General features: G+C 40.5%; 2 protein-coding genes across 7 annotated transcripts in view; one reads left to right on the top strand and one right to left on the bottom strand.

Moving 5' to 3' along the window:
* atrnl1a (attractin-like 1a) overlaps positions 1-7,682 on the top strand; it is a 199,824-nt gene extending 192,142 nt beyond the window's left edge. For all 3 annotated transcript variants that reach the window (XM_031872746.1, XM_031872756.1, XM_031872738.1), the window contains one exon: positions 5,293-7,682. In XM_031872746.1, the coding sequence (XP_031728606.1) occupies positions 5,293-5,414 (122 nt within the window). In that variant the 3' untranslated portion in view covers positions 5,415-7,682. The remainder of the gene's footprint in view (positions 1-5,292) is intronic.
* A 7,501-nt stretch (positions 7,683-15,183) lies between these two features.
* gfra1a (gdnf family receptor alpha 1a) overlaps positions 15,184-20,406 on the bottom strand; it is a 79,763-nt gene continuing 74,540 nt past the window's right edge. For 3 of the 4 annotated variants that reach the window (XM_031872882.1, XM_031872876.1, XM_031872892.1), the window contains one exon: positions 15,184-18,749. In XM_031872882.1, coding sequence (XP_031728742.1) covers positions 18,597-18,749 — 153 coding nt within the window. In that variant the 3' untranslated portion in view covers positions 15,184-18,596. The remainder of the gene's footprint in view (positions 18,750-20,406) is intronic. The other variant, XM_031872900.1, reaches the window with a different exon arrangement.

The raw sequence follows: 20,406 nt of genomic DNA, 5'->3' as shown, positions 1-20,406 counted from the left end.
GTGTCATGCAGTGTGGGTTCTCGCACTGGTCTGGTCTGGTCTTGGTCTTGATCCTGTCTCGTCCTGCCTTGGCCTTGTTCTTGGTCTTGACATGGTCTCGATAGACTCTGGTCTTGGTTTAAGTGGTCTTGACTGCAACACGACTGAAACGTATATGACAAGCTTGCATAACTAAGCACCAGGAAATAATTCACCATGGCATTGATGCTTCTGACCTAAAATGATGTTTGTGTGTTGGTTTCAGCTCCCCCATGTGCTTCTTATGGTGTTTTGGTCACTTGGAAGTCACATGATGTCAACCTAAACCACGCTCTTTTCCTAAAACTAACTTGGTGGTGTTGTAACCTTAACTTCCTGTGAAGAAGGAAGCTTATTTTGAAAAGACACTATGCATGTTACAGGCATATGTTGACAGGGCGTCTGTGTGTAGTTCTTCTGGTTCAGCTTTGTTTCTTTTAGTCTTTGTTGCCTTCTATTCTCTCTACACTTCTCTCTTCTCTCTCTCAGTGCTGACAAAGCATCTTCAGCCTTTGTGCTGTATCACTCTCACTTTGGCCCTCTTTCTAAATGGAGAAAAAGTCTAATTTATTATCCCTGAACAGAAAATAGATTTTGGTCATTCGCATTAAAAACATAAAGGACACCGCTATGAAAACCAGTCTGAGACAACACTTGGATTAATGAAGTTACCTGCTGGCTTTATTTTGCTCTGTAATTGCTTGGCAAACAAAGACAGCATACTTATCTTCTGCTTAAAAAAAAAGCTAAGTGAAGAAGGTCAGAAATCCGTCATATTTATCTCAGATGTTATAGCTTGATCAACACTGTTTCTAGTTTTACGAGTAGAAATAGAAAGAAAAGAGAGAACCCTTTAAGCAGTAGGCATTGATCACTGTCCTTTGTGGTTCCCAGGTTTACTGTTGCTACTGTTATGATAAACAAAACCCCAAAAGTTCCCTCTCCTTATTTGGGCATTACTGGTTATTAACCAGCTGCATGTTATTAAGATAGCTTTGGAGTTGTTGGAAGTGTTAGGTATTTCTCTCAACACTCGGTGACTACTGGCCCGTGAGCGTTGCTGGAGCACCAGTGGCTTTTCTTCTCTCTGCATGGCCCTCCTCACACCCTCCCCCCCTGTGTCCCACTGTCTCCCACTGGGTGTCTGACTGGATAGCTGCTTGACAGGAATCGGAGGGCATCGCTCGGAAACCGAGCTCCATTGACCCGGAATGGATCTCCGATACTTTGATCCTCTCTGTCTTTGGAACCATCCGCCCCACTGGGATGCGCTCTCCCTGTCGACCCCCACTCCTTCATCCGTCTGCTTGTTGACTTTTAGTCCAATACTCGGTGGTATTTACTCTGACAGCTCATTTATTCATTTTTATGGACATGAAGGTCTGGTCATATCAAGTCACTGTCCTCACCTTACCTGTTGTTTCGCCTGTTTTGTTCCCATATTAGAGCTGCCATTCAACAAAGCAAAAGCTGCTGTTAAAATGATTGAATGAACAGTTTTAAATATTCTAAGGATAAGTAAAACAACACATGTTCTGACTGACAAATTGGATCAGATGCATACAAATATTCAGGAAAGAGAAGTAAAGGCATGGTCAGAACCCTAATGAGGACTGTTGTATCGCAGATGCGTCCTGTTTTATTTAAATGATGTTGCCAAATAAATCCCAACTTTTGAACCTCTTTTTAGGACTACAAAGCATCTGCCTCAACTTTTTGGGTATATCCTTCCACCATTGTGTTGCCCTACATATCTTTATAGAGACATTGAAATATGAATTTCAGGTAATTTGGAGATATTTTTCATCTTGCATTATTCAAACAAGAAAGGAAAGGCTCTGCCAAGCACTGGCATGTACTATTAATGAAAGGCATCCTAGTTACTCGGGATCAAACCTCAATCTCACATGCGTACATCAAAGCAGTCGTAGTTGTGCGTCATGTTTGCTGGTCTTTTAAAACCTGAAATCAGTGCCTCACAGATGCATAAATATTTGAATACAGCAATGTGTTACTGTTTGACTGAATTTGATTTTCTTTCGCTTCGAGAAACAGACGATGCTGTTTACTATTATACTGGATCCTAAGCAGGCGGCCGTCCCTGGTGCCTTGATTGAGGGCGAGCACGAACTCAGAAGCCAGGCTTTGATGTTTAGAAGGAGAGGAGTGCCTGGCTGTGAGGTTTGTCACCGGGTTAGCAAGAGGGCTCCTCCCGACACAGATGTTTTCCAGCTGCAGTCCCAGTTTTGGACATCAGACATGTGCCAATATGTGTTTTCTGAGGAATGCTGTCCCTTGCTAATGACCCCGTTAGTCTATCAGGAGGAGGGGAGGATCGTTGTGTGAGGGGGTGTTAATGATGCGTCGCCTCACAAAACAATCACATCAACGCGGCCGGTCGCCACGGCAGCAAATGAGCACTTGCACTCACCTGCAGTATAATTTGATTACTTTTGACCAATTTCATTTTGCAAATGGAGATGTGCGTGTTCACCCGGAAACATCAACACAATTACGATGGCAATTTGTCAAAGGTAAAAGCTATTTTGATGGACGAATATTCAGATGTCAGGTCCCAAATTAATAAGTGTCTACTTTAACTTTCCCGGTCAGTCTTTCATTGGAACTGGTCATGATATGAGTACTGGTGTTTTATACCTTCAGGGTTCAAGGATCTAGCCAGGCGGTTGGCCGCGGACGGTGATCGTCTCGAGGCCTGCTGCACCTTCTCCCATGTTGAATGTCACATGCCACAGGTGCTCCAGTAATAAACACCAAATAGCATCAAATTAAGAGAAAAAATGTAACGAAATTCGTGACAGCTACGAGCCGCAGCTTGTACATCGTTATCGTAGACGCGGTAGAGAGGTGTGTACGACTGAAAATCATGCTGCCTGCACACCACGCTCAGGCAGATGGGCCATTCATTTGATGTCTTGTGGAGGTGATTTTTTGATGTGAAATAGCTGGTGGCATTCCTGTTGCATTTGTCTTGGCCTCAAGTTCACAGACAGCTGTCTGTCTGATCGGAGCAGCTTAAGTTAGATAATGTCTGAAATGTTGTTTCCGTCCCTCACCTGTCCCTTGTCTTATTCCACTTCCTCTCCTTTTACATGAAGGTGAATCATTTACTAAACCTTTCCTCTTCTCGTTTGTCTTTTCTTCTCATCATAAGTCCCCCTGCCTTTCCTTCTAACTATTGAACAGTTTGGATTATATAATGGAAGTTTAAAGTTGTTTAATTATACAACTGAAACAGCAGTGCTTTTTTCCACCGACCACTAAGAACATAATTTGAGGTTTAATCAGTGGCATGTTTTTTTTTTTCTTTTTGGGCTTTTTATATTCTTTTAAAACGCTGCATACATAACATACTTGAAAAAAGTATTTAAAAGAACAATAACAAAATACTGTAAAACAATAAGCATCGTATCTTATGTTTATTTATAGTTGGTGTGAGAAAGTTTCGCCTTATGAAACAGTCTCAACTTAATAATAATTTCAATAAGGTCGCAAGCATCTTTGTATTTCTTTGTGCATTCGTTGAATGTCAACGTAGGCTACGTAGCTTGAAAACAGCAAATGGACGACAAAGTATGTTTGTCTGTCTTAACAGCTTTTTAATAGTTGTAATTTCAGCTAGTCTCCTTTCTTATTTATCTTCTTCCACTATCCTGTTCATCTCTTAGCCAATCTTCATCAAGTACTTCAATTATCAGCTTTATAAATAGTCATAACACAATTAAAAACCAAACACCCTAATGGCACTGTATTGAAGTGGCCTGAAAGTAAAGTGGCAACCTCACAAACTCTTATGGAGGTGTGTTTACTCCTGAAATATACAGACATGGGACCAAACCACAACTTCCCATAGCAACAAAAACTAAATGTAAGCATTGTCTGTGGTAGACAAAACAAACCAAAGTGCCAAAGTGAAACAACAACCATGATGAGCCAAATTTCAAAAGCCCAGCTGTTGCTAGTCGATGAGAGAGTACATAACTGTTGTCTGCCATATTGCTCTGTATTGCTTGCTGTATCAGAACTGCAAAATATGTACTGTAAGTGCACATGTGCGTGCACACATACATAAACCTGCAGAGTCAAGTTTACACACAAGGCACACACTGAGCAACTGGATAATCGGCTTTTCACTTTCGTCCACTAAAAAAATCCCAAGAATCACTTGAGTGTGAAATGCTGAAAACATCCTGCATCCAAATCATATCAAGAGCACAACAGATTCCCTCCTCTGTTTGCCTGTTTTGTTCATTTGGCTCCTGCATCCTGGCAGATTGAGCTCTTGTCATAATGACCATGTATTGTCAAGCCCACGGTTGTCAGGAGGGGAAGACAGGACTAGCTGCACTCACAAGAGCTGCCATGACTCTAAATCCACATTAACAACAGCCATTAACAACAGCAGCTACTGCCAAGGTAGCACAATGCTGCGAGGTATCTGATGCCTTGGTGCAGCTGGCCTGCTCTCTGTAAGCCCTGCTGTGGAGAGCGAGAGTCAAGAATCAGATGCAGAAGTTGTTTTGAGAGGTAAGGCATCCTGCTGGATGGTGAGGGGGAGAAAGGGTAAGAAAGCGAAAGAGGCAGGATAGTGGGAGTTACACTTCAGTGAACTCAGTGTAAAGCTCTCTGCTGAAGCCCGACAACACGAGCTGGAGAGATGTAGATAAAATGTTTTCTGGATGTTATGAGATGCCTACTGGTAGGATGACATGTGTCTCCACCCGTCACATCAGCAGAAGCTATCTTTGCTTTTTTCTGCTCTATTCTCATTGTATGCATATATATATATATACATACACATACACATTTCTTTGACATGTCTACAAATAATGTTACAATTTTAAACAAAACAGAATGGGGCCCATTTTACCAGATGTGGTAAGCTGTATTTAGCTTTAAGGTTCCATTGTCATTTATATTTCCAAATCTTAAAGTATTCATATATCTATTAAATATTTTACATTTATGCGGGGTGGGAAGTTTTTCCCGTTAAAGCAGATCCCTCATTTAATACTGTAATGAGGAAACATAGAAAAACAAGAGGAGACCCACAATAGAACCTTGTGGAACTCCACATTTACCTCTAGAGTGGAGAGTGGAACTTCAGAAAACCTAGGGATAGGACATTTATTGACCAAATAACATGGATTATCATCAGCCATCATCAAGCCACATATATAATACAATGATATAAAATGTAAGCAACATGTTATATAATTCTCTATTAACTCTCTTTTCTCATTGGGCTTCTAGGTATTGCTATAGCCAGCGCTCTGGTAGACACATCACAACAGCGAGTAATGGACTTCAAAGAAAGAGGCCTGGGTCTGAAGCACCGCAAACACACTGTGCACCACCAAGGGACCTGTGTATGAACTGTATTCCATCAACTAGGTACCATCGGGACCCCAGGGGATATTCTCATGGACGTTAGACTAAGGGACACATTGTAAACAAAGGCAAAGCCGGCAAAAATTGGGTTTGGATGGTATTTGATAGTGGCTGGTCAGCAGGCATCAACACAGGGAAAAGCGGCACTCGTCCCTCAACATGCTCTTCTAGTCTCTTGTGTGTATATGTTGGTCATGATGAGCCAGGAAACCAAGAACTGGACAGCTGCAGATTGACAGCGAAAATGCGTTTTTCCACCACAGCTTTGGTCAGACATTTAATATGACTGCTGGCGGGCTTTTCCAGTTCCATGCCATATGTGGCTCTTTATCTCCAGGGCTCTACTTGTCTGTCATGCAATCTGCCATACTGAGAGAGGAAAACACTTTGTTTTACACCATTAAAACAAATGAAATGGCTTCGAGCTCCTGTGAAAGATATTGAGCTGAAATGAACTGAGTTGAAATGAAGTCCTCCTGACTTACAAACCCACTCAGACTCATGAGCAATGCTGGAAAGAACAACATGGACCTAACTTGATCAAACACTGTAGTGGGTGGTGTTCTGCGACAAGGATTTGCTTGAGGAGAAAGTATCCTCTGGGAACTTTAAAGACGACTACTGTTGAGATGTTAAAGAACGAAGATCATTGGATGTAACTATTGACATTTGTCCTTTATGAAATATATGTCAATTTTGTTTTTCCCTGCACCAACATTTGAAGTTTTGATATCTGCTCAGGTCCTCTGTAATGGGAAATGGTCCATTATCTGTAGCTGTGGGCCTTACACATGTCTGTATATGCACTATAAGTGAAATGCTTCACCAGTACATTAGGACCCTCTGTGGGATAATATTATGCAAGTAATCATCCAAATGTTTATTCTGGGCTGCAATGTAACCTCAAGGTCGGTATCATCAAACACATACTACTGATGGTATTCAGATATTACTGTGAAGATACACTATACTTCTGTTCTCATGACCTGCATTTCATGCCCGTTTACTTGTGATACAAACTTTTCTGTAACATATCTCCTTATGTAATATTTATAGATTATGCAAATTACAGTTAAACGATAATTTAACAAATGCACTAAGGTTTTTTGTTTTTTTAAACAGGAAGATTAAACAATAGATATTACAAAGAACGTCTGTGCAGTATTTACTTTTTTGCTTGTACCCTCAGTGTCTTTTCATTTCCAAATATTATAGATATATATATATATATTATGTATATCATAGCAATTTTGTGTGATGTCAAATGTTTTTTTCTTTCCCTTCACCAGTTGTGTTAATACCTTCATTAAATATTGTAAAGTCGCTTTTTATCAACTGCACATACACACATTGAAAAGTTTGGAATCGCCTGCCACTACAGTCTGATTGGGTACAATCAGATGCCTGAGAGGACCTCACTGTAGTTCTCAATGGTCTTTCATTCATTGAGAAAGTCTTCTTTACAACTAGATGTTACTTTGTATGAAGGCTTTGTTTTGTACAACACAATGCTGTACAATGGTTCAACCAGACAAAGAGACAAAGATCCCTCTGAGCAATATCTGAATAAGAACAGATGAAATCACCAGTCACTGGTCAAATAAATTGGAAGCGTAGCATCAAAGTGTGTGTTTCAGTGTCAAGTGCACAATAATGCAGCCTATAACAAGCTGGTATTAACACTTGGGTTGCTTTGTCAAAGCTATTCATTAAACTGAAACTTGACAAGAAATAGAAGGTTAGTCTAGGATTAGCATTATTGGAACTGGATCACAGAATATCAGATGAACATACGATGGACTGACAAAATTAAAACCGATTCAATCTAATCACTGACTAGCCTGCAGTGGGCCAAAAGAAAAACAGCTTTCCAAAAATACTGAGAGGCCAATTGTACCGTTGTGGTTCAATAGTGGCCGAGAGTCACGCTCTTTGGATTGAAAACACTGGGACGAAATAAAACTATTTCAAATGTACACACGACATTTAGTGCCATCATTGATTTAAAGAAGGAAAACTCAATATAACAGCTGATTCCAAACTTTTGAACAGTAGTGGATGTCTTCACGCACATGTCCTGTCTATATATTGAGGCTGATTGTGTTCATTCAGGCATTTTGTTTTCATGTACTTTTTGCACCAGTTTGTTGTCGAGACAAAGGGCAGCTCACCACACCGTTTGTATCCATATGAGCATAAACCTGTACATTTACAATTAAAACATTTTGATGCCTTTTTGGATGGTAATTTGATCCGATATACTCTGTGTGTTCTTACCTCTGGTGTTGTATTGATCGGTGTTCTCGGGATGTCAATAGGGTCAAATAACAAGCTCAGCCAACACTATAGACTCTGCCATCCAACACTGCTGATGGAGTTACATAGATCCTGGCTCAGCAATGTCAATGGGCAAACAGAATGAAACAGTACTGAGCCAGAATGACGTCATTTACATTTTACATTATTACGCAGCATCTCAGTGGTCACAGTTCTGTCACGACTAATTGATACCGTCAACATGTGATGTATGGTACAGAATTACATCCGTGCCAACGTCTTAGTGAACCTAAGAATGGCAAAACTGGTTTGTCAAAATTGTGTTGCCACATAAGGACACAGCTTATAGATATACATATAGAATAATCCATTCGTTGCATGTCTGTATTGCTTACCTGAGAAGCTTTGGTCCGTTTTAAAGCACAAAGCAGCTGTATCCTTAGTCATGAAGCAGTGGGGGATATATTCCAGAGGTGATCTCAACATCTTCCAAGAATTAGACAACAATCGCAAAAAGAAAACACCGACATACATTGTTTCCAAGGAACAGCAGCAGAGGATCTAGTGGCTGTCGTGCTCTACTGTCGAGCTGCATTTCAAAATCGTTCACAATCGGCGATGTCGTGGTAAATAACAGCTGGATATAATGCTTCCATGTCACTAATCACTTGCACATGGCTTATTTTACTTTAGAATACTCTTGAAACCAAGGTTAGTATCACACTGCTCACTCAGCTGATTTTCTTCTTTTTTTTTTCATTCAGTATGGAAATTATTTAAAATAAACCGAACGTGTTAAAATACAGCCCATTACCTTTAATTGAGTTGTGTTTGACATTCACTATGTCCCTAATCAACTTTAATCTTCACAATCTGTGTCAACAAAGGCGTGAATACCACTGAAGGCTGTTTCCACACCCTGTTTATCTGACTTTTGCCTTTGACTCATTTCTTTGAAGTCTAATTTGGAACTTGAAAGGCCTTTCAGACCATTAAGTGATGCCAATGCTGCTACAGTCACCACCATTAGTGACCAGGAGGAGACAAGTGCGCCCTTCTACACTCTGAGCTCACTGTATTTTTTCTCAAGATAAAAGACTGCAGTATTTAGCATTAAGTGGGCTGCTGGCATCTCCGCTCAGCTCAATACCTGCACATCAGAGGCAGCAGGAAGTGGTGCACTTTCCCTTTTATCCTGATCCAAGATGTTTTAAACCAGTTCTGCGGATGAAAGGGGCGGTTATGTTTTTAGAGTAAAGTCAATATAAGAAGCTCAATACCTGAACACACAAAACACTTGCAATTACACAAAGAGGGAAGGAAGAGGAGGGCGCCTTGTCAAATTCATGACAGTAAAACAGATGTTAAGGGTTCACCAAAACATCCCCGTGTAACTTCAACTCAGTAGAGGCAGAATGTCATGTAACCAGTTGAAATGGAAACTTGGGTCCCACATGTTCCTGTATGTGCAAAACACACGAGCTCTGTCTCCAACAAATGATATGCAAAGATACGTAACGATCTGAGGAGCATTCGGTTCCTATCCAAGGAATAATGTCAAGCTCATAGCGTTTGAAGAGAGACCGAGAATGTGCACATCCAGGCAAAGATACTCGAGAACAAAGAAAAAACAATCTGCAAACATATAAATAATATATATTAAAATGTTCTATTCTTTTTGTCCACTAGAAACATCTAGCAGGTCAAACTCTGACCTGCAGCGCATCCCTGTATAATGATATTATTATGACATACTATACTATGACTTTGTATGACTGTTTTCAGCGTACTTTACACAAAAGAATACAAAGAATAACAGCGTGTTGACTTTGTCATCTTTGTAAAAATGCATGTAATCAACTTGCTGTAACGGGGGTCAAACCTGGGACACCGGGTTGAAGAAGAAGAATCTTACAGTAGACTATATTATAGCACAATGAGGTATGACTTTTTTTCGACATACTAAACTATGACTTTTTTATGACTTTTTTCGACATACTGTCTGCTCACAGTATCTTTCCATCTCTAGCCGATTCATTCCCCGCTCTCTCACCCCTTTTGTCTTCCCTCTTTTCTCACCCCCCTCTTGTGGAAGCCTCATGGTCAGCAAAGCCACATTCTTGTGATTGATGCCCCATCCAGGACTCAATCCTGATGACATTATGCACCAATGGCGGCGGGTAATTTGGGCCGCCGTCTGAGGATGAGTGGCAGAGTCAGCCGGGAGGCTGGTACAGGATTACAAAGCACACTGCTGTCCTCCACCTCCTTACACACACACACACACACACAAACATATTCACACATTCAACCAAACCACCAACCAGTCAGCCAGCCCTATGATGCTGTGAAGAATGTCGCCCCTGTCAGCACCGCCCTCCATTCAATCCCAGCATTGCTCTGTCATGAATGGCCTTCTGGCCTAACAAAGAGGGCCCTTTTTTTTTTATGCAACGTACAAAGTGCAAAGATGTGAAGGATGAAAGAGGAGTGAAGCTATTCATTGACACGCTGCATCGGATTGATTATGTGAGCAGTAACCGCAGAGGCATCATGCGCGCATCATGTCACAGTGATGTTTCCAATCATGAGGAAACATTTTGTGTCACACTGTAATCTGTGTTCCATCCTATTATATCTATTCATACTTCACTGTAGCTCTGTGGCAGATGGATTTTCTGTTATTCACCGATCGAAGGTTTTAAAAGCCTTCTTGTAAAAGAATATGAGAGTTAATTTACCGACTAGATTTAGTTCTGGAAAAAAAAAAAAAGATAAATGTCTTTACTGTTCAAACATTGAAGTCTTCCACTAAAGCTCACACTGAGGGAGATATTTAGATTCAAAGTTGTGTGTTTTGTTGTTTTATTTTAAAGCACCTTTATTTACATCTTTACCATCTTTGCCTTGCAAAAGCTTTCTTGGTGTTTTTCCTATTTTGTTGCATTACGACATGGAATCAAAGTGGACATTTATTCTGATTGTATGTAATGGACTTATACTTAATAGTCAAAATTGGTGAAGTATAATTAACAAAATGAATTAATTCATTTTAAAAAGAACCTTCCTGTGAAACCTATAAATAAGATCCGGTGCTGCCAATTATCTCCAGAAGTAAATATGATTTAAGATAAATATCTTAAAGTCCACCTGTGTGCACTCACATTATATAACGGAGCAGTGTTGAATACAGTATTACAAAAATGAAAGAATATGGAACCACAACAAACTAAGAGAGCATCAAAACTCACGGCATAAACAGACCAACGATAACCTTGAAGGACTGGAAGGCTCCACAGATTAGGGCGTCCGTCCATCGGACCACTTACAGCCGTGCACACAGAGCTGAGCTTTATGGAAGAGTGGCCAGAAAGAAGCCATCGCTCAAAGAAAAACACTTTAGAAAAGAGGTTTGGAGTTTGTCAAAAGGTATGTGGGGGACTCCTTATGTATTCTCTTATTTATTAACTCTTTTTTTTAATGAAACCATGTATTTTTTCCTCCCTTTCAAAGAGTTATGTTATTAAGATCAACCAGGATAGGGGAAAAACATTATGGTACTCTGTACTCAAAGATTAGTATACCTGCTATTTATTTTACTCCACTATTTATACAAGAATATAATCTGTCTTCAGGAAACATATCAATGTTTATAAATCCCTTGACCAAATGACTAACACCATCACTGTCTGTTACAACAGAATGCTGAAAGAAACAAAAAGTTCAGTCATTAGAGTTGTAAACAACCAGCATAATTAAACGATGACTGACAAAGATGATTACGACAAACACATTGATTAGTATTCATAAACTATTTGTCATAGTGACATGAATCTACTCTGTGATACATTAAAAGACTTTAATTCATGCTGGTGTCAAGAGACCCAACGTGTTTATGTGAAGTTTTATGATCTCTTCTTATAAACTGTCTGTTAAATGAATAGAGCTTTGGTATCGACAAACTACAAAAAATAAAAATAAAAGAAAGTATCCAAACATAATATCCTTGTTATGAGCGTGAGCAGATGAGACTGCAGCATGAGAGTCAATTCTAATGATGAGCTTGGTTCAGTTTTATTCTGGTTATTATTCATATGTATCACCTGTCCTGAAGAATCTTGAAGTCGAGGTGCTCATTAGATTACAACTACACATCCTCACAACAGGGCCACATGGACAATATCAGCACAATCTGTGTGGCCTCCGTATCATTTAAAACACAAAGAAAATTAAAGCTGAGCATCAAATCAGCAACTGTGAATCGACCACCTCTTCATTAAATGTCTTAAGTTCATCGTCATCATTTCCCTTCATGCCTCTTGGCATGTAGGGCAGCAACAAAAGTCTCCCACTCCTGTCTGTCCTGGGCGAGTCGCTGGACCGTGCCCCATGAGTGGTTTAGGCTCTGCACCTCCTTCTCCACAGTTCTCCTCCATGTGTTTCTTGGTCGGCCTCTTTTTCTTTTCCCTTCTGGTGTCCAATGTAAGGCTGTTCTTGTAATATCAGCAGGATATTTTCTCAACACATGTCCTAGCCATCCCCATCTTCTTCTCACTGGGATGGTCTCCATGCATGTCTTAAGTTATCTATCCACAAATAAGCTCATGTCAAGTGACAATTAAAGACGTTCTTCCTTTTTACAACAAGGAATAGCAGGCCAGTAAATATGCTTCCAATAGAATTCAACTTGATTCAAGAATGTTGTAAAAATGGGGTACAAACAGACGTAATATCTAAAGTTTCCAAAATCATGAATAGAAATTATAGCCTTGTCTGTATCTGGCAGCAAGAATGAATAAAGCAAATCTAGACTTTACTACAATAAAACAACAATAACATCAATGATTAGGAAAGCGGTCCAAATGATCTTTGAGAAGTCAATCCTTGACTAAAATGACGAGGGAGGAGATGTTAGTTTGAGTCATGGTGAGAGGAAGCTCATTCATGGCAGTTTCAAAAACGACGTGATTTAGAGGTTTGACCAACTGCCATTCCTTCTTCTTCTCAAGGCACTCCATTATTCTTGCACCTGACCGAGCTCCACAACTTCCGTGACAGCCCACATCGTGTGCTTATATCCACTGACTCCATTCCACAGTAAGACAATATGACATTAATGGCTCCTAATAAACTCCATCTCTGCATGTGAAATGCCGCCTACTATCAAAAATCCAATTGCCCACATTTACCGAATGTAATATTAATAGCTGTCTTTACAGTTCTGCTTCGAAGCCACGGGGGTTTAATTCCAGGGTTGTGTGATGTATTTGTGTGACGCTATGTGCTTTATGTTACAGCGGGTTGAGGGCAGCGCCCCTCAGAGCATGTGCTGTTTGAGTCTGCGTGACAGGAAAGTCACCAGGAAAAAAGGGAGATTTACATTTGTGGACATTTTATCTGAAAAACAGTATAGGTGGATGGTTAATTAATTAATGTTAATTTTAACTTCCCTTCAATCCACTGATATATAATCAACCCTTTTCTTTCTCCTGAATCTGAAGTTCCTTAAGTCTAAGGTGACCCCTTAAACTTGCTTGTTTAGTGTGATCAACTGTCAAAAACTCAAAGATTTTCAATGTATTCCTTTCCATAATTAATTAATTTAATTTAATAATTCAGCGGTGGCAGGTCACAGCGTTCTCCCTCAATACTGGACCGATTTTAAAAATGATGATCATGTCACCAGTCAGAACACTGAAACATGGGAAAATAGGGTCCCTGTTAAAAAAATGTTTTTGCTGTAACATGCAATCATTTTTTATGTAATATAAAATGAAAAAAAAACGAGTTTAGTTTCCCTTTGTTTATGAGATGGAATACTTAAATAAAGTTGCGCTTGCCCAAACTTAACATAAGACTACACACTGGTTAAAGCAGATGAAAACTATACTATGATGACAAAGTAAATCTTCTGAATTTAAAAGTATGTACTTATAATGAACAGTGACTCAGATCTGGCTTCGTGCCGCCTCTTACAACAAGTGATCAAGTGGCATTTTTGTCCACTTCCCAAACTAAATACATCCTTAGCAAATGTGGTTCTACTGCGATGACGGCTATTATAGTGCACTGTATGAGGGCTCGAGGACGTGGAGTTAGTAGTCTAATGGCTGAGTTGGAAGAGTAATCAAAATTACGACTAGAAATTGCATTCAAATCTCAGACTCATTTTCTGGCATTTAATGACGACGGTGTGAAGGCGTCGGACCATTTCCCGGTCACCCTTTTTCTGTTTTACATTCATATTTTATTCATCCATAACAGAAATGTGTCGGTAGATGTCCACTATGTCAATGACTGTCAACATCTCATAATATGACACGTGGAGCCATAAATGAGAGCCGGGGGCCCAGCAGCCTCTTTACGCCGTCACTTTTCCATCCAACTCATTTTCCATGAAATTATAAGAAAAGTGCTTTTAATGAATAACTTTGAAGCTCTGCGACTATTCGTGGTCTCCTGTTTGAATTACAGCGGAGCCGTTTCGTATACGTAGAGAGGAGCGTTAGGGTTTAGTAAGATTCGTTAACTGTGGTTTTTGTACAGTCATGGGAAATATCAGGTATGATACAAGCATGTCTACACTGTCAGTCCATGGTTCTGTGCAGCTTCTTTCAAAGAAACGTGAATACCGACAGTGGATCAACATCAACAACAGCTAGGCCTGCGTGCGAACCTGCACCACCAGGCCCTGACAGAGCCACATCATGGTCCTGAGGGGGCCCCCAACCCCCTGCTTGATTGTGTCAAAAGTCATAATAACGCACATTTTGCAACAATGCATATGCCTTTCCAATAAGCCTTTAGATACCCAACCTACTGTGCCTGTCACTAATGGGCATTACTGTGTGTCGGTCTATTCTTTGGAGCTGTAGGTAAAATTGACAGCATTTTTATGACCATTGTTTGTTGAATGAGGATTGATTTCAACATTCCCACAACTGTCACTTTTTAGCTGCAATGACTCCTTCAAATAATGTCAAAGTTTAGAAGCTCAACATGTCATTTTTCAGTTCTTTGAACAATAAAAGTTTCAAAAGGGTTTTATGAAGTAACTGAACATGAATTGAATCATCAGCCAAGTTGTTTGCAGGTGATCCTGGATTCAGAGATTGTGGTCCGGGTCAAGCAGCACTGGAGGATAAAGTGTCGCTGAGGAGTGCTCTGCCAGCCCGATGCGACCCCTTCCCTCACCTGCCACTTTGGCAAAGTTAAAAAAGAAAAGGTTGTCCTAAACTTCAATGACTCTTTCTTTATCTGGTCTCTTCTCTTTGCTATTCGCGGTTCCTTTCAGCTTGGTAACCCTGAGGTCAACGACATCAACTGGTGAGGTTTTATCAGGCTCCTCGGGATCACCTCAAAACCTTCTTTCAAATTAATTACGTCACCTCTCTGTGATTCCCAGGCCTCTGCCAGTTTTGTCTGATGATTTCTTCTTGTCTTTGTTCTGTGAAATAACACCACGTACAGACAGTCTGGGTGATTTAACAGTTTTTAATCATAATTTTTGTACAATAGATTTTACATTTTCACAAGCTAAGAAGTTAATGATGCCGGATGGCTGAGGGAGTCTGCATCTCCAAAAAGCCATTTTTGGTATTTTGTAACAACAGATGGGATGGAGATGGACAGCAAACATATTCAACATCTTGAACTTTTTTTCTTTTTTTTTCTTGGGACCTTTACATCAGGAGGACCTGACCCAAGTCGTGAGGCCTTCTGTGCTCAGAGGAACTCTTTAAACAACAGTGGAGCACTGAACCACCGCTATAAACCTTACTTTGTCTCGTATTCCTGTTCCAATGAAGATATGACACTGGGATTCAAATCAAAACATGAACAGACACAAATAAGTAAGACACAATTCTGAGAAATGTAACCAGTCCCAGTTTTTGTCGTGAAGCCGCTCATAAGCAACTTTCCTTCCAAACTTCACACATTCAATTCGTGGAAATGTTTGCTCACTGTTGCCACCTCTGGTCAAATACACCATAAAAAATAAGCCTTCAATGGTACGGTATAGAATATATTTGTCTTTAACATTGATTTATTTCCTTCTCAATCACCATGCATTGACAGTCTTCTTTCTTGCTCAACCTGTAGTTATTGTCACCGTAATGAATCACGGTAACGGCACTGAAAAGTCTTCAAAAGTTGAACGGTTTAAGTATGAGCTCTCTGTGCCCGGTCCACCTCGTCAACTTCAACTCTTCAAAACAGCAGAAATTAGTAAAAGATAGAAAAATAAGTTCAAATCTTAGCCAAAAAACACAACTCAATACTATATTTAAGCAACATTATAAATGGGGCTATGGTACAAAACAATATGCTTGGGAAACAAAGTTGTATATAACTACAGTAGGAGAGTTACATTGATATCCTCTTTCTCAGATGCAATAATATTCCATAATCATGTACATACTGGAAGAAATATACACATAAAAAAACAAACAATGTTCTGGTTTATTCAATGTACTCTATGTCGTATCTGAAAGTCAAAATAGCTCACAATGCTCCGGAGTAGAATATCATCAGACATTTATTTGTCCAATTTATAGTTTCAGCCAAGTACATACAGTGCATATACCATGTTTATGCTCGGTAAATAACATTTCAGTTCTACTACACATTAATCATGTTTTTGAGAAGCTACATGACCCCAAGCAGCGTGTCATAAATGCTGCCGTCAGTGTGCAAATGGCTGAAGTAACTTGCTGAACATGCCACAGTGATGTATGTAAACGTCTTGATCGTGTGTTGTAAGGAAGTGTATTTCCTGTGAGGACAATTCTAAAACCATAGGCCTTCATCTGAAAAGCAGCTGTACGCGTCTACATCTGAGAAATGAACGTGATGACGATGCTGTGGCTTTTAAAAAAATAATCCCAGCAGTTCTCGGGAGTATATTTACGAAAACGCTTGAACGATTTACGTCACATGCTGCGCATTTGCTGCAAACTACGCTTTTGTTTGCTGAACCCCTCCCCCAAGTGATGGTTCCTCAGTCGAAATTGAACAACTGTTAGTCACAGCAGCTTTGTCGTCCAATCAACATTGCTTCATGGGGCAAATAAAACGAGCCATAGTGTGGACCCAACAAGCATTGTTTCCCCCTTTCCAGAATAACAGAAATAAGAGCAAAAGTGATGAGAATAGATTAAACAGTATGACTTCTTGGCTGCTAATGTTAACACACCTGGCTGAATATTATTAGAATAGAGTTACTTCAACAGCCAAGGAGAATATCCAGGGACGTACCGGGACTGAAATTCAGCCCAAGACTTAGAGAAGCAGAGGCTTGTCATGCCGAAAAAGCTGTTTTTTGGCTGTGATTTCAACACAAACACAATATTTGCGGTAGATGAAGACCTACAACATACTTTAAGATGTCTTTCTGACACCTGCGGCTGGGCGGGCCAGGCTAGCCCATGCCACGGATGAGGACCATAAAGTAACAGACATCACAAACTGACAAATAAAATGCTATGAACAGCGGCTGGTTCGGCCTGGAACGGATTGTCCGTCCCAAACTGCCTGAGGGCCTGAGCATATCACAGCTAACTACATGATTTGATGGGGTTACAAGTTATGTTAGAACAAGCCTGGAACATCCACAGTTGCAATGAGAGTAAGAAGGAGTAGTGGGGCTTAGCAAAAGGTCAATATCAAGAGATCACTCCCTCCCCAAACACGTGTTGACAGTTTTACAATTGAAGCAAAAAGTCGTAACACTGAACTGACAGAAACAAATGGAGGCATTGAGCTTTGGCGCGATGGAGCTGTGAGTTACCATTGAATATATACTCCACAACAATATGTTATCCACAGCTCGTTTTAGTGGACGCAGTGAATCAAAGTACACAAAAATAAAAGAAGAAAGAAATCATTCAGGTAAAGCTGCAGCAGCTTCTCTGGCACCTTCCACAGAGAAACACTGAACATGGCTCGGACTTCGAACAATTACAAGTATGTACAATCACTGATGAGTGGAGTGGATTCAGCCATCCACAGCAGCGTGGGACCTACACTCCTGTGATCTCGGAGTATCAATCCAGCTGTTTAAAAAAAAAGGGAGTAGAAAGCAGGGCGCAGTGTGTGTCTCTGTTTCTGTGTTTTTGTCTGAATGTGTGAAAGTGTGCGGTGTGTGTTTGTGGGTCTTTGCCTGTGTGCTTTTGCCAGCGGCAACGTGTGTTCAGTAAAGACGGTTTGGGCGCAGATGTTCTAACTGCTCTGATGTTTCCAGTTACTGGTATTTACCCTGAAATTCATTTCATTTTTTTTGTCAGGTAAATATTCACGTGGACCTTTCATAAAAATGTAAAATACCAGATCAAGTCATTATCAAAACATACATAAAGCACAGAGGAGACTGAATAACACCTAAAAGGCTGCCCAAGTGATAACATGTAGCCATTACTGAACTGACTGTGACTTTTGAGCAAAAGATCCCACCAATAGCCTCAACACACAAACAGACGTGGGGGACGACTCTGAAAAATCAATGCTATTTTACACTGCGTTCACCTTTCCAGGAGCCACCAACTGTGGTTTATTGGAATGTAGTCCTGGAGTATGTTCTCATTTCTGCCCAAAAGAGCAACACGGAAGCCTTAAATCCCTTAACTAACAACTAACCCAAAGGGAACACACAGCCAAACTGAGTTAACACATATAGACTACAATTTTAGCACACAGCTGCAATGCAAAAAAACAACAAAATTCATAAAAAAAACATAGTAGGAATTAAAAAGAGAGCGAGAATCCAGAGGGAAATAAGAGTAAAACAGGTATTACTGAGAAGAAAGATTATAATTTCTTGTTTTGCTTTTTCTTTTATACAAATGTGTGTTTGTCAGTCCGTTGTAGTTTGTTGGTGTGAAGCGGCGAGGCTACAAGAAGCCGGGTGAGGAAAGCGCCAGCAGGCCACAGTACCACAGCCAGAGCAGCGGGGGCAACAGAGAGGCCAGACCCGCGGTCCGTGTGGATACAGCCGAGTTCTCCACGATGGCATTGGACGTACTCTGACCGTCTGTCTGGGGGTCCTGGGGGAGAGACAGAGAGTTGGTTCGGAATCACAGAGCACAAATAAAGCTGACCGAATAACAAAATACATTTGCTGAGGGGACTTTACTTAGTGTATTCTGTGTGTTCTCTTCGACCCAGTCCTCTTTCACTCATGTTGACCATTTATCTGTGTCTAAACAAATGCCCACGCAGGCACCCTGCATCTTGGTTCACTTCCTGCTATTGGGTGGGGTGGGGGGGAGATTATGTTCTCACTGCAATGGAACTGTATGACCAGTCGCTTGGAAACCGGTTGCTTTGGACCGCACCACAGTGTGATTACTGCGTTATCAACTGCCAAAACGCACCGCACCGCGGGTTGAACTGCACTAAAGCTAACTGGCTCTTCCATTGAATATAAGAATGATTTTCACGTCTTCTACATGAACGTGAGGATGCTGACTTTTCACCCCGGGACATGAGCTTCAGCCTTTCTTCTTTTTTTGCACCATTACAGCAAAGAGTTAAGCATGCTGTCAGTTTCTAGCCATTGAATGCACAACAGAGTCAGCTGGACACATTAGAAAGTTAGCTGGGGACAGATGTTCTGACCAAATCACGAATGCAACGCTGGGTGGCTAGCTAGCAGTGAGAGTCATTTCAACCAGCAAAATCAACTGTTGCCTTCTAAAAAGAGGAGCCATCTGTTGTATACTCGTTTTTGAGACCAGGAACCCATTGTTCCAAAAATTATGACAAACGTTGGAGGGCAAATATACCACAATTTAATTCTAAACTGTAGCTAAGCAGGGCAGGATTAGCAAAAAATCAGTTTGAAGTTATCTCCCCTTTGCAGTGCAAACACACACACAAATATATTCCTATATATGTAGTTTATGAGGAAAAACAGTGAGCCTTAAAGCATATGCTTAATCTGGATAATATACAAAGGTTAGTATATCAATTCCCTCTTCCTCTGTAAGATTAAGCTCACGTAGTCTTGGACAATGTGACTATTCAGAGACAACTGGTTTCCACACAGTTGTCGCTGGTCCGAATGCCCAGATGGTGGCATGAGAAAGTTCCATGAATCAGCTGTGGCAGGTGCCTCTGGATCTCATCCACAGCAGACTCTGGGATCTTTTTCAAGACAGCTTGACAAATGACCACCAAAAAACCAACTACAATGGTATAAAATGCTGCCAAGCATTTCCAGCATCAAGAGCCGTTGTCACGTTTTGGGTATTTAGGTCTTTCATTTATTTAATTTTTTTATGCATCACACACATTGGATTTTTTTTCTACCGGTACCGGCATCTTATATTCACCGGGAGATACAGCGGACATTAGGTTGCAGTTTAATTAATGCATGCAAGATGTGGCATACTTCAAGTTTAATTCAATAATATCACCTATTAAAAACTCTTAAGCGTATTCATCTTGTATGACACAGCAAAAAAATCAAAAGGTTGTTCTCATAATTAAAATGCCACAGTGGAGAGCAAAGACCTATGTGTGTGTGTGTGTGTGTGTGTGTGCCATCATGCGTAAGTCTGTGTGTGTGTAGAGCTTCACCACCGGTCTTTTGCTTGCTAATAAAGCTGCAAGCTAACGGCTGGGTCATCTCCTCCAGACCTGTCCCTGCCTCTATTAAATGTCAGTCCAGTGCATAACAGTGCCTTATTATTGTACAAT

This window comes from Anarrhichthys ocellatus, unplaced genomic scaffold, assembly GCF_004355925.1.
Source record: "Anarrhichthys ocellatus isolate YVR2014 unplaced genomic scaffold, GSC_Weel_1.0 scaffold3, whole genome shotgun sequence".
NCBI lineage: Eukaryota > Metazoa > Chordata > Actinopteri > Perciformes > Anarhichadidae > Anarrhichthys > Anarrhichthys ocellatus.
The sequence above is the reverse complement of the archived record's forward strand: the minus strand, read 5'-3'. Positions and strand labels throughout refer to the sequence as shown.